At 40.5% G+C, this 12,929-nt stretch overlaps 1 protein-coding gene, 1 non-coding gene and 1 pseudogene across 2 annotated transcripts in view; 2 read left to right on the top strand and 1 right to left on the bottom strand.

Annotated features, from left to right (window-relative positions):
• CEP290 (centrosomal protein 290) overlaps window positions 1–12,929 on the top strand; it is a 119,513-nt gene that overhangs the window by 16,663 nt on the left and 89,921 nt on the right. Inside the window, exons 11-13 of the mRNA XM_054718811.1 lie at window positions 3,303–3,425; window positions 4,581–4,704; window positions 12,293–12,465. Coding sequence (XP_054574786.1) covers window positions 3,303–3,425; window positions 4,581–4,704; window positions 12,293–12,465 — 420 coding nt within the window. The remainder of the gene's footprint in view (window positions 1–3,302; window positions 3,426–4,580; window positions 4,705–12,292; window positions 12,466–12,929) is intronic.
• Window positions 2,543–2,665, bottom strand: LOC114232349 (U6atac minor spliceosomal RNA). The gene has a single exon (XR_003618394.1). It is a non-coding gene; the product is annotated as a U6atac minor spliceosomal RNA (small nuclear RNA).
• Window positions 10,727–11,773, top strand: LOC103288065 (farnesyl pyrophosphate synthase-like; annotated as a pseudogene).

The raw sequence follows: 12,929 nt of genomic DNA on the forward strand, positions 1-12,929 counted from the left end.
GAAAGCAAGTGTAGACAATATATAAATGAATGAGCAAAGTACTAATACATCTTTACAAAAATAGGTAGTAGGCCAGATTTGACTTGTGAGGCATAATTAACCAATCCCTGGGAAGAAAAGTTGTTTTTACTATATTTAATTTTGAGAGGAGAGATGGTAGCATATGTATTCTTTTGTACTTTGTATTTGCTTAGTATCTTTTTTTTGTTCAGATATTTCTCTTTTTTTTAAGCTTTATTGTTAAAAGTATTACATATATCCGCTTTTTCCCCATTGACTCTTTCTAGCCCACCCTCTTAGTATCTACCTTCTTGCTTAGTAATTTTTTAAAATTTTATAAATAGATTTTTAAAATGTGTTGTTGTTTTTTTAATTGATTTCAGAAAGAGGAAGGGAGAGGGAGAGAGAAAGAAAAACATTAATGATGAGAGAGAATCATTGACTGGCTGCACACTCCCAGCAGGGATCAAGCCCACAACCCAGGCATGTGCCCTGACTGGGAATTGAACTGTGACCTCCTGGTTCATGGGTCCACACTCAACCACTGAGCAACACAGGCCAGGCTGCTTAGTATCTTTTAAGAAACATTATATCAGTGCATATAATATTGCATTGTTCTTTTTAATGGCTGTGTAATATTTCTTTGTGTAATATTTAGGAGGTTTCCAATTTTTGCTGTTGGAAGCTATTTTAATGAAATATCTTTGTATATTCATTATTTTGAGAATGTATAGCTATAGAATAAATTGATAAAAGCATAATTGTGATACACATTGCAACTATATTCTTTCAGTTTGTCATTTGTGTTTTGGCTTATGGTATTTTTTTGCTTTGAAATATTTTTTATGTATTATATAGTTGTATATTTTATGGCTTTTGGCCATTGTATCATAATTAGAAAGGATTCTAAATATAAAATTATTTCCTCATATTTTCTTCTAGTATCTTCTAGTTTCATTTTTTACATTTAGATCTTTGAAGTATATGTAATTCATTTTGGTATAAAAAATGAGATATGTATGCAATAGAGCTAGTATTGTCCAAACATCATTTATTGAATATTTTATCATTCTCCTATTAAAATGCAGTTTCATTTTTATTACAACAAACTCCTGTTGAATTTGAATTTAGTTTAGTACTCTCTTTTTTATATCGATGGATCTATTTTTAACCATGTATACTTGTTATAATTATTGTTATGTGTGAATATTTGCAAAAAGCTGTTCTAATTTTTCTGTTTTTAGACTCTTCCTTATAAATGTGTTTTTTAATATAAATTTTAGAAAAAAATATATATATACACATATATATTTTTTGGTTATTCCTCACCCAAGAATATTTTTCCATTGATTTTTAGAGAAAGTGGAAAGGAGGGGGAGAGACATAAAGAGAGAAACATTGATGTGAGAGAGACACATTGATTGGTTGCTTCCTGCACAACCCCCAACCAGGGCCAGGGATCGAACCTGCAACTGGGGTATGTGCCCTTGACCAGAATCAAATTTGGACTCTTCAGTCTGCGGGCCAGTGCTCTATTCACTGAGCCAAACTGGCTAGGCTAGAAATAGTTTTTAAAAATATTATTTTATTGTGTATGTATTCAGTTTATAAATTAATTTATAGATTGCTGTTGATATTTGGTCCTACTAGCAAAGAACACAAGATTCCTTTCTTTTTTTTTTAATTGAGGTGTAATTGATATAACATTATTTCAAGTGCACAGTGTAATGATTTCATATCCTATCTAATAAAGAGTAGATATGCTAATTGACCCTCACACTGTCCCAAAGATGGTGACTCCCACAGCCAATAAGGAGGGAATATGCTAACTGACTGCCCTGCCCTCAAAGATGGCGGTGCCCACAGCCAATAAAAAGGGAATATGTTAATTTACTACCACGCTCTCAAAGATGGCTGTACCCACAGCCAACAAGGAGGGAATATGCTAATTGACTGCCAAGCCCTTAAAGATGGCAGCGCCCACAGCCAATAAGAAGGGAATATGCTAATTGACTGTCCCGCCCTCAAAGATGGCAGTGCCACAGCCACAAGATGGTGGTGCCCAGTCCCCTCAGCCCCACCAGGGTGGCAGGCGCACGGCAAGGCCAGGCCTAGGCCGCTCCGTGCTCCTGCCTCCGGAGTTCCCCAGTCTCCTCAGCCCCCCAGCCGCCCAGGGCCGGCCTGAGGCACAGGCAAGCCTCGTTTGGCGGCGTAACCAGGGCCGGCCATGGCTTGCGCTGCTGGCAGTGGCAGCAACAGAGGTGTGATGGGGCATCACCTTCCCCTGATCGCTGGGTCGCCTCCCAGACTGTGAGAGGGGTCAGGCCTGGCTGAGGGACCCCCCCTCCAGTGCATGAATTTTCATGCACCGGGCCTCTAGTTTGTATATATAGGAAAATGATCATCACTGCAATAAGTTCAGTTAACATCCATCACTGAATGGAACATCCAACATTGTATACATAGTTACAATTTTTTTGTGTGTGATGAAAACTTTCAAGATCCATTCCCCTAGCTATTTTCAAATATGCAATACAGTATTAAAAAACAAAGGTTAGCTGCTGTGAAGTAGGTGGCAATGCCTTAACCCTATGCATGTTAACATGCCCGAGCATCTTTTCCATCCTTGTCAAGGGGAGGGCTAACCTCCCCTTTAATACAGCACTATAAGATACTTTTCATTCATTCAAGATATTTTATGCTTCTCAGTGGCACTTTAATGTTTTCTTCATAAAGATTAATTACACTGCCTGGCTGGTATGGCTCAGTGGTTGAGTGTCGACCTATGAACCAGGAGGTCACAGTCGATTCCCGTTCAGGACCCATGCCCAGGTTGCAGGCTTGATCCCCAGTGTGGGGCATGCAGGAGGCAGCCAATTAGTGATTCTCTCTCATCATTAATGCTTCTATCTCTCTCTCCCTCTCCCTTCCTCTATGAAATCAACAAAATTCTATTTAAAAAAAAAAGATTAGTTGTACAAAACTTTTTGTAATACATGCAAGTCTTTTTAACTTCTTGTTTTAGGAATGGGTTTTGAAAGCTTGAGATTGTTTAGAGAATCAATTCCTAGAATAACAAAAATCACAGTATATATTTTTGAATCATTTCCTATTTGAAATTCAAGTTGTACACACAAAAGGAACAATGATTACTCAATAGTTGTTGATACTTTTTCACTTCAAAGAATTTTATTTCCTGTATTGTTTTTAAATCTCCCATAGTATAAGAGTATTTATCATAATTGAGGAATGGTTTATTCATTTTTCTCTTATGTAACCGATCCTATTTCATTTATTTCCAGTTAATTTTGTCTTCTAAAGATGATGAAATTATTGAATATCAGCAAATGTTACATAACCTGAGGGAGAAACTGAAAAATGCCCAGCTTGATGCTGATAAAAGTAACGTTATGGCTCTACAACAGGTAAAACCTTCTCAAAATTTGGTTTAACAACCAGTTTTATTAAAGTTGGCAATGAAACCTTGTACTGTCTTATATCACCAGTGCCTAATACAGTGGCTTGCACTATTGGATATATAATAAAGTCTCTTGAAGTTTCTTATACCATCCAGTCCCACAAAAAAATCAGAAGTAAGTTTTGAGTTGGGAATATAATTATTTTGTGTATTTTTCTGCTTTGATGCAGATAATATATTCATTGTTTTGATTTGGGAGTTATTTAATATGAAACTATTAAAAGTTTTTAGAAGTTTGAAACATCTTAATACTCTGTTGTTAAAGTTTATTATATTGTATTTTAGTGCTGAAATATCCTATACAATGTGAAATAGGCTAAAAGTGTGGTTATGAGACTGTACTACATAAGGATTTCAGTTTTAGTACAAATACATAGAGAAAGAAATTACACTTTCATTTTCAGTGCTCTATAGTCATAATTCAAAAGAGAAGGAAATTTTGGAAGTATTTGGTCAATAACAATTTCAAGGGACAATGATTTTGAGTACTGCAGAGGTAAAAGCTAAGTTAAGTAAGTGAGGATGCACAGGGCTAAACACAAACATACAAAATGGTAAAAAGATGGAATTGAGTGAATGATGGGAAAAAGTAACATAAAAGGAACGCTAAGAAGCTACAAATATTAGAGTTCTAGAATTCCTATTTGCTGGAGTGTTAGCCATTAAATCATCTTTATGTATTAGATGACAGCATTGTACTTAATGTTGTATAGTGCAATTGAGATATATAAGATAGTAAAAGGCATATGTTAACCCACAAAAAATATATTCTAGTTTATTAAAACAAACAAGACCTACCTTTTTAAAAAAATAATTTCTATTTAAAAATATGTTTCGTTGACTTTTAGAGAGAGAGGAAGGGAGAGGGAGAGAAGTAGAAACATGGATAAGCTGCCTACTGCACACATGCCCCTACTGGGGGTTGAGCCCTCAACCGGGCACGTGCCGTGATGGGGAATCAGTCTGGTGACTTCTTGGTTCATGGGTCAACACTCAACCACTGAGCCCACTGGTTGGGCAAGACCTACTTTTTTCCTTACTTTAAAAATGTATGTTAATATTGATGAAAAGATAATATGTAATATTCAAAAATACTTTATAGGGTATACAGGAACGAGACAGTCATATTAAGATGCTCACTGAGCAAGTAGAACAATATACAAAAGAAATGGAAAAAAATACGTTTATTATTGAAGATTTGAAAAATGAGCTCCAAAGAAACAAAGGTAATTTAATATTGTATAAGTATATCATTATTGTATATACCGTCACATTTTAAAATACTTTTAAAAAATAAAAGCATGTCATGTCAATAGATATATTATTGTTTTTTCTCTATATGAATTTTATTATATTTTCAAAAAATTGTATGGGATATTAACTACTTTACATATCCTACTAGTGTTTAAATTCGTAATTCATGCAAATATTTTCTATACTTTTTCTCTGATGAAAATCACATTAACCTTTATTACTAGGTTGGCTGAATGAAAGAAATGAAAATGGTGATATAATTGATTTTCTTTATTTAAACCCCTTTTAATAATTAATATAGAATGGAAGACAATAAAGTTTTGATCAATGTATGGCATTGCACATAGTTTTCAGCCGTAATTTGACTTGTCAACATTTGAATTAATCTTACCCAACTTAATGTCTTATATTCTTCCTATCCTGGGTCATACTACCTTGTTTAACACATTGAATACTCTGAATATAAGCCCTTAAAACATCAGTGGTCTTATACTTCCACAGTACTACATACTATAGATATATCAGAGCACATTTATGCAAACTGTTCATAATAAGTTTATGTTATATTTATTATAATCCTGAAGTTAAAAGAAATAGGCACAAAGGAGAGCTAATGGTGAGCCTATGTGTGTGTATGCAGCTGTCAGTGATAGAATGGTGATAGTGGTTGGTGGTGTGGTTGGGGATATCTGAACAAAAACTTAACGGGAGTGAGGAAGTGAGCTATGTAAATGTCCCCTAAACAGTGGGAATAAGTGTGAAGGCACTGAAGCAGGAGTGTACCATGTATGCTTGAGGAACAACAAGCTTTTGGGACTGGAGCAGAGTGAGCAAGTGGGCAGTAGTTGGTGAAGAGATCAGAAATGTAGCCAGGAGTCATATCATATGGAGCCTTAAAGTTCATTGTAAAGAATTTGGCTTTTACTTTAAGTGAGAAGGGACACCAAAGAAAGTTTCTGAAGACAGAAGTGATATAATTTGATTTAGGCTGTATCTGCCTAAATCAGTATAGGAGGGGTAAGGACAGAAGCAGAGAGACCTATTATAAAACTATTGCAATAATCCTGTATAATAAAAGCTAATATGCAAATTGTCCCCTCAACCGGGAGTTCGACCAGGGAGCGGGGCCAGCCAGCCAACCGCCCACAGATCCTCCCCCTGGCCGGCCCCGCCCCCGATTGTCCCCCCCCCCCAATTGGGGGTGGGGACAGCCGGCCAACTGCCTGTGGCCCTTCCACCCGCCGGCCCAATCAGCCCCGATCAGGGTGGGCCAGCCAGATCCCACCCGTGTATGAATTCATGCACCGGGCCTCTATTCTATATATATAAAAGCCTAAGCAACCTTTACCACCAGTCGACCGAATGACCAGTTAACCAGTCACTATGACATGCACTGACCACCATGGGGCAGACTCTCAATGCAGGAGCTGCCCTCTGGTGGTCAGTGCACTCCCACAGCCAACTTCCTATGACCGGCCAACCTCCCGCAGTCCCTTCCCCGCCCTGATGGCCCTGATCGGGACTGGCCAGCCAACCTGCCACTATCCCTCCCCCCAGCCAGCCGCCCCAATCTAGACTGGGTGAGATGGCCCTGATTGGCCCCAATCGCCAGCCAGGCCAAGGCATCCCACCTGTGCACGAATTTGCACTGAGCACCAGGGGGCAGTCAACTTGGACAGACAAAAAGAGAAACAGGCCATTGAGTCTGAAAAATTGCAAGCAGGTGGGGCTGAGCTGCAGTTTGCATTGGGAAGCCGGGCCATCGGCCCAAATTCTGCCACTCCCCAGGCACCGCTCCAGAGGCACAGCGCCCCTGATCCCCGTCAACCCCTCCAGACGCATCCTCCCCAGGCAGCCAGGATTGAGGGATGGAGGGAGAGAAAAAAGAGACCACGAACTCCATCCCTAGTGCCCGCCTCCTCCTATCAGACCGGAGCCACCCCAGGACTTGCAGGACAGTGCGTGAAGTGGGCAGCCTGACCTCACAGCTACCACAACTCCCCAGTCTGCCCCAGGCACCCCTCGGGCTCTCGCCCCACTTCTCCGAGCCTCAGTCTGCACTTCTAGCGAGGCCGTGGGAGCTCTGCCCTCGGGGCCCACTTCTCCATAGCTGGGTGTGGAAGACCAGGAGATGCGAGGGACAGCGGTGGAAGACTGGGGCAGACGCTCAGCTGACCGGGATGAGTGGGGCTGGGATGAGTGGGAGTGGCTCTTCACCGGCCGCTTGCCGCTTGGCACACTACTACATCCCTTGGGGGATGTTGGATGTTGGTTTCAGCCTGATCCCCTCAGGCCACACGTGCACCGGGCCTCTAGTATTATCTATAATAATCTATAATAATAAAAGCATAATATGCTAAGTAGACTGGATGTACTTCTGGGTGACCTTCCAGACAAAGCCGGGGATGTGAGGGAAGCCTGGGTCCCAGGTGCCAGAGGGAAGCCAGTGCCAGCAGCCGGGGGAAGGAAGGCCTACTCTTGCATGTATTTCGTGCATCGGGCCTCTAGTCAATAATAATAACCTTTGGAGAGGTGATAGTAGCTTAGAGCAGTGGAGTTATTATATGTAGTCAGTTCTGGATGTATTTTGAAGGTGATAGAAATAAAATTTGCCAATAGATCAGGTGTAAGAGGAAGAGTTATCAGGATGTTTAGTTTCAACACTGGGGAGGGCTGTGAAAGGGCCAGGTTGGTAATGACCAGGTACTTAGTTAAACAAGGCATGTCAGATTTAATGTGATTATTAGACATTTGAGTTAAAGTGTTAAATAGGTCCTTGTGTACAGAAGTCTGAGGTTCAGGAGAACCATCTTGGCTAAAGATATAAATTTGGGAACCATGTACATAGAAATGTTACTTCAAATCGTGAGGCTCACTGATATCAAGGGAGAAAATATTGGTTAAGAGGAAAAATGTAAAGACTGAGCCCTGGAATACTTTTACTTTAGAGGCTTGGGAGATGAAAAGGAATGGCCAAGAAGATGGGAGGAAAACCAGAGCATGTTGAGTTCTGCAAGCCACATGAATAGTGTCATCAAGGAGGAGGATAAACAACTGTATTCAGGGTTGTATTCATTGTTGCGATGAGTCAATTAACCACTGAAAATTGACCATTAGCAGTGGTCATTTTTGATTCAAGAGAAAATGGTTCAACATGAACTAGAGAGAACAGATACAGACTTGTGGAGTGTTTCTATGAAGGAAATGAGAAAAATAGAGTGGTTACTTGAGGGCAAAAAAGAGTGATGAAAATGTTTTTCTCTGTAAAATGGGAGAAATAATCATGCTTTTAGGTTAATAGGAGAGATCCATAAAGAAGAAACAGTGAATTAATGAAGCAGGGGAGGGAGAGAAGAACCTTTGGGAGCAATGACCTTGAGAAGGCAAAGGGATGGTAATGTGCTCCAGCAGAGCAGTTGGCTTTGGGAGCACAGAGATTTCATTCCCAGCAACAGCGCGGAAGGTGGGATGTATGGATTCAGATGCAGGTGGCTGGGCAGATGTCCTGATAGTGATGAAACGGGTTAACTAACTAGCTTAAGACAGGAAGGGAGGCAGAGTCCAAGAAGGATGGAGGCAGTTCTGGCCTGAACAACTAAAACAGCCCTGACCTAAGCGGTAATAAAACATCTCCAGCTAGGACAACTAAAAGGAAGCCATAGGGTGGTCTAAAATAACTCCAACCTGGACAAATAAAATAACCAAAAAAAAACGACAACATGAAAATGGGGATCGTGAAAACTTATTACAAGACTAAGATCCCATGGTGGAAGAGACACAGTAAGGAAAAGAATGGTCTCCAGAATATACAATACCTCAGACAGAAAACTGCAGCCTTATAAACCCAGAGACAAAAAGACTCAACAAATTACAAATTATACATTCAAATTTTGGATTTTTTTCCCATGAAAGAGGGAAAAAACAGGCCTTTCCCATTTTGAGTTTGTATCTGCTTCCAATAAACTTCTACATTTTTTATTAAAGAAGCCTTTTTGTATGCGAATTTATTCAAACTTCGTAGGGCAAAAACCCACAGAAGAAGTCTGCACCCCGATCCCCATGTTTCAGTGAGAACTTGCAGAATTTCTCTGGTTGCTTCTGTTTTCTCAGTAAACAGGAAACAGGGTTCTCAGCTGAAAGTGAGGATAGGGGAATATGTATTAGAAGTTTGAGGAGCAAGTAGAAAAGAGGAAGTATGAAATGGTCATCTGGAAGAATGAACAGACTAGGAAAATGTGTGATTGTTGAGCAACATCAAGGCCCACTTGATATACATATTTCTATATGTGTGTATAATGTGTGTATTAGAATTACACGTTGGCAGTAGTTTAAAGTGCTTTAAAAGGATGACTGATATTATGGATGTTATACATTCCAGCCAACAGGAGAAAGTGGCAGTTGATCTCTGCTGTTGAATAAGGTAGAGGTCTTATCTAATGACACTTCAACCTCAGTCAGTCACAGCATTTGACCTCTAAAGCCCACAGATGTGTGTATTGGAGTATACTCTATATCTTGAATTTAACTTGTAAATATGACCGCTAATGGTCTTTCCCCTTTCATTAGTTAGGATTAGGTTTAGCTGTCAGAAACAGATCTGAAAAATAGTAACAAAATCAAGATAGTAATGTATTCCTCATTTGTGCATTGGAATTAGGAAATGCCTGAATCTAGACCAGTGGTCGGCAAACCGCGGCTCGCGAGCCACATGCGCCTCTTTGGACCCTTGAGTGTGGCTCTTCCAGAAAATACCACGTGCGGGTGCGCACGTACAGTGCAATTGAAACTTCGTGGGCCATGCCCAGAAGTTGGTTTTCGGCTCTCAAAAGAAATTTCAATCGTTGTACTGTTTATATTTGGCTCTGTTGACTAATGAGTTTGCCGACCACTGATCTAGACCATTGCACAGGGGTGTTGCCCTCATCTGCCTTATTCGAAATGTAGCTTTAGCGTCACATCCACGTTTCAGAAAGCAAGATGAAGGAAGAAGGGGAAAGAGGCAAAGAGCACATACTGAAGTATAGACAGGTAAATATTATGGAGGGCCATGTGGAGGAAAGGGAGAATGGATATTGGGGACCACTCAACCTCTGTCACATTTCTCCAGCGAGGCTGTTGACTCCAGAGCACAGGGCTCATTTCTTATACAAAAGTGATCTCCCACACTAGTCCAATACCAATACATAAGTATATGCCCAATGAATCAGTAGATGTTTATTATGGACTAGAGGCCCGTTGCACGATATTCGTGCAAGAATAGGCCCCTGGCTTCACTCCCAGCTGCCTGGGAACCAGCAAGTCCCTGTTCCCCACCCCAACCGCCAGGAGCCGGCAAGTCCCCGCTCCCGGGCCTGCCAGGAGCCGGCAAGTCCTCGCTTCTGTCTGGAGCACCACTCCAGTAGCTCCCTCCGCTGCCCTCCTTCCCCTCATAGCAGGCTTCACACCGCTCTGCGCCTGCATTTGCAAATTAACCTCCATCTTTGTTGAGTTAATTTGCATACTCTGATTGGCTGTGGGCATAGCGGAGTGATAGTTAATTTGCATGTTTCTCTTTTATTAGGTAAGATGAGTATAAAAATGATCTGTGTCAATAAACTTTACAATGATAGGAATATTATATTTTGGTCTAGTAATAGTTTGTTAAGGTAATAAAGTAGTGATTTTTTTTAGCTATTAGTTAGTTTTAAGTTTAGCTGCAGGTGACAGAAAATCAAATGTAATAATGGTTTAAGCAGGATAGATATCTCTGTTTTCATGACATAAACAAAACTGAGGCAACTAGTTGAGGGTTAGTGTGATAACTGCACAAATAAGATATCAGATACTTTGTATACTCTGCCTATCTTGACATCTGGTTTCCATCTCATGTCCTAAGAAGACTGTATGAGTTCCAGCCTCAATGTATATATTCCAGCTGCCAGGAGGGAGGAAAGAGAAAAGAAAGATTCACTTCTTTCCTTTAAAAGCATTTCTTGACCAGCATCCAGAAACAGAATGAATGGAGACCAGAAATTGGATGTTTATGACCAAAAATAGCAGAATTTCATCCAGCACTTATCCCAGATTGTCAGGGTGTTAACTGAGGGTGACATGGGGCACCCAGATACAAGAGATGCTATTGCCTGGCTCAAGGAGGTCCTGGAGTACAATGCTATTGCAGGTAAGTACCAGCGGGATATGTTGGTACTCATAACACTCCAGGACCTGGTGGAACCCAGAAAGCAGGATGGATGCTGATAGTCTCCAGTAGGCATAATTGTGGGCTGGTGTGTGGAACTGCTCCAGGCTTTCTTTCTGGTGTCAGACAACATTATGGACTCATCCCTCACCTGACAAGGGCTAGATGTGTTGGTATCCGAAGCCAGGCATAGGTTTGGATGCCATCCGTGATGCTGTGCTTACGGAAGCATGTATCTACCAACTGCTGAAGCTCTGCTGCTGGGAGCAGCCTATTACCTGAACCTGATCAAGCTCTTTCTGCAGAGTTCCTATCAGGCTGAGATTGGACAGAGCCTGGACTTCATCACAGCCCTGCAGGGCAACGTGGGCAGATTCACTGAAAAGAGGTACAAATCTGTTGTTAAGTGTAAGTTAGCTTTCTACTCTGCCTTCTTGTAGTGGCTGCCATGTAAACTAGTATATGGCGGGCATTGAGAAGGGAAGGAACATGCCAATGCCAAGAAGTTCCTGCTGGAGATGGGAGAGCTCTTTCAGATTAAGGATGACCACCTTGACCTCTTTGTGGACTCTAGTGTGACACGCAAGATTGACGTTGACATCCAGGACAACAAGTGCAGCTGGCTGGTGGTTCAGTGTCTGCAACGGGCCTCTTTGGAACAGCGCCAGATCCTGCAGCGGAATTATGGGCAGAAAGTCTGAGAAGGTGGTCCAGATGAAGGCACTCTATGAGGAGCTGCAATTTGCAGGCTCTGGTCATGCAGTTGCAGCCACTTTGTGGGTCTCATCAAGCAGTGCTCTTCAACCCTGACCCCAGCCGTCTTCCTGAGGCTAACACACCAGATCTATAAGAGGAAAGAGTGACCTAGAGACTGTAAAGGCGGGGAGGGGAGGCTCTAGGATTTAGGACAGTAAATCCTAAAAACACACACCAATATTTCTTAAAATGTGCACATGGCTTTGCTATCTGTACCGCATTAGTCACATGACTGCACGAAGCTGCTGGAGTGTAAGTAGAAATTTAGTGTTTATTTCAAGTGGTCATATGTCCAGCTAAAATTCCATAGTTTATCACAGTGGACAAAAGAGAGGTTAAATATTAGAAAAATGTTAGCAGTCTTTGCATAGTGATCATTCTTTGTAAAGCAGTGTTTTGCAATCTTTTATAATCCATACCCCTTCAGCTGAGATTTTATTGCACTTTACTTTTTTAGTTTTATTAATACAACCAAATTAGAGCTTTATTTTGTAAATAAGAAATTGTGATATTAAAACGGCTTTTTTAGTGATATATCACTTTTTCTGCACCCATATTGGAATCAGTGACTTAAAGGAATGAGTAATCAATTCAAATCATTTATGATTTTCACTTTTACCTTGTAGGTGCTTCAACACTTTCTCAACAGACTCATTATATGAAAATGCAATCTAAGGTTCAAATTTTAGAAGAGAAGACTAAAGAGGCTGAGAGAACAGCTGAACTGGCTGAGGCTGATGCTAAGGAAAAGGATAAAGAACTAGTTGAGACTCTGAAGCGATTAAAAGATTATGAATCTGTATGTATTTTTATCTTGTCAGTCAAGGAGTTTAGAGTTTTTCTTGACACAGTTACACTATTCTATGCCATTTACTGCATACCATTTAAAAGCATTCCAGAAATATCTTATGATAAAGATTATCCTAATCAATTTATATTAAACTATTCAAACTTTTGCGTAGCATTTACTTTTTGGCAGGAGAATTGTTTTGAAACCATTTGCCAGATAATCAGCTTTGGTGAGGCAGCAGGATTAGGTTCTTTGTAATCTGTGTCAGTATGCCACCATGTAGATTTGACACCTGGTTAGTTTGATAAAAGTTATAACAGGGGCTCTTTTATTGCCTACCGTGCCAACACAGCCTGACTTTGTACTTTTTTTATATATATTTTAAAATCTGATTACCACTAAGTCAGGCAAGAAATGATTTACATATTGTAATGGTATTGCCGATTAACCCTTACTATCTATTTTCTATATTT

The sequence above is a fragment of the Eptesicus fuscus genome, chromosome 7 (genome assembly GCF_027574615.1).
Source record: "Eptesicus fuscus isolate TK198812 chromosome 7, DD_ASM_mEF_20220401, whole genome shotgun sequence".
Taxonomy (NCBI): domain Eukaryota; kingdom Metazoa; phylum Chordata; class Mammalia; order Chiroptera; family Vespertilionidae; genus Eptesicus; species Eptesicus fuscus.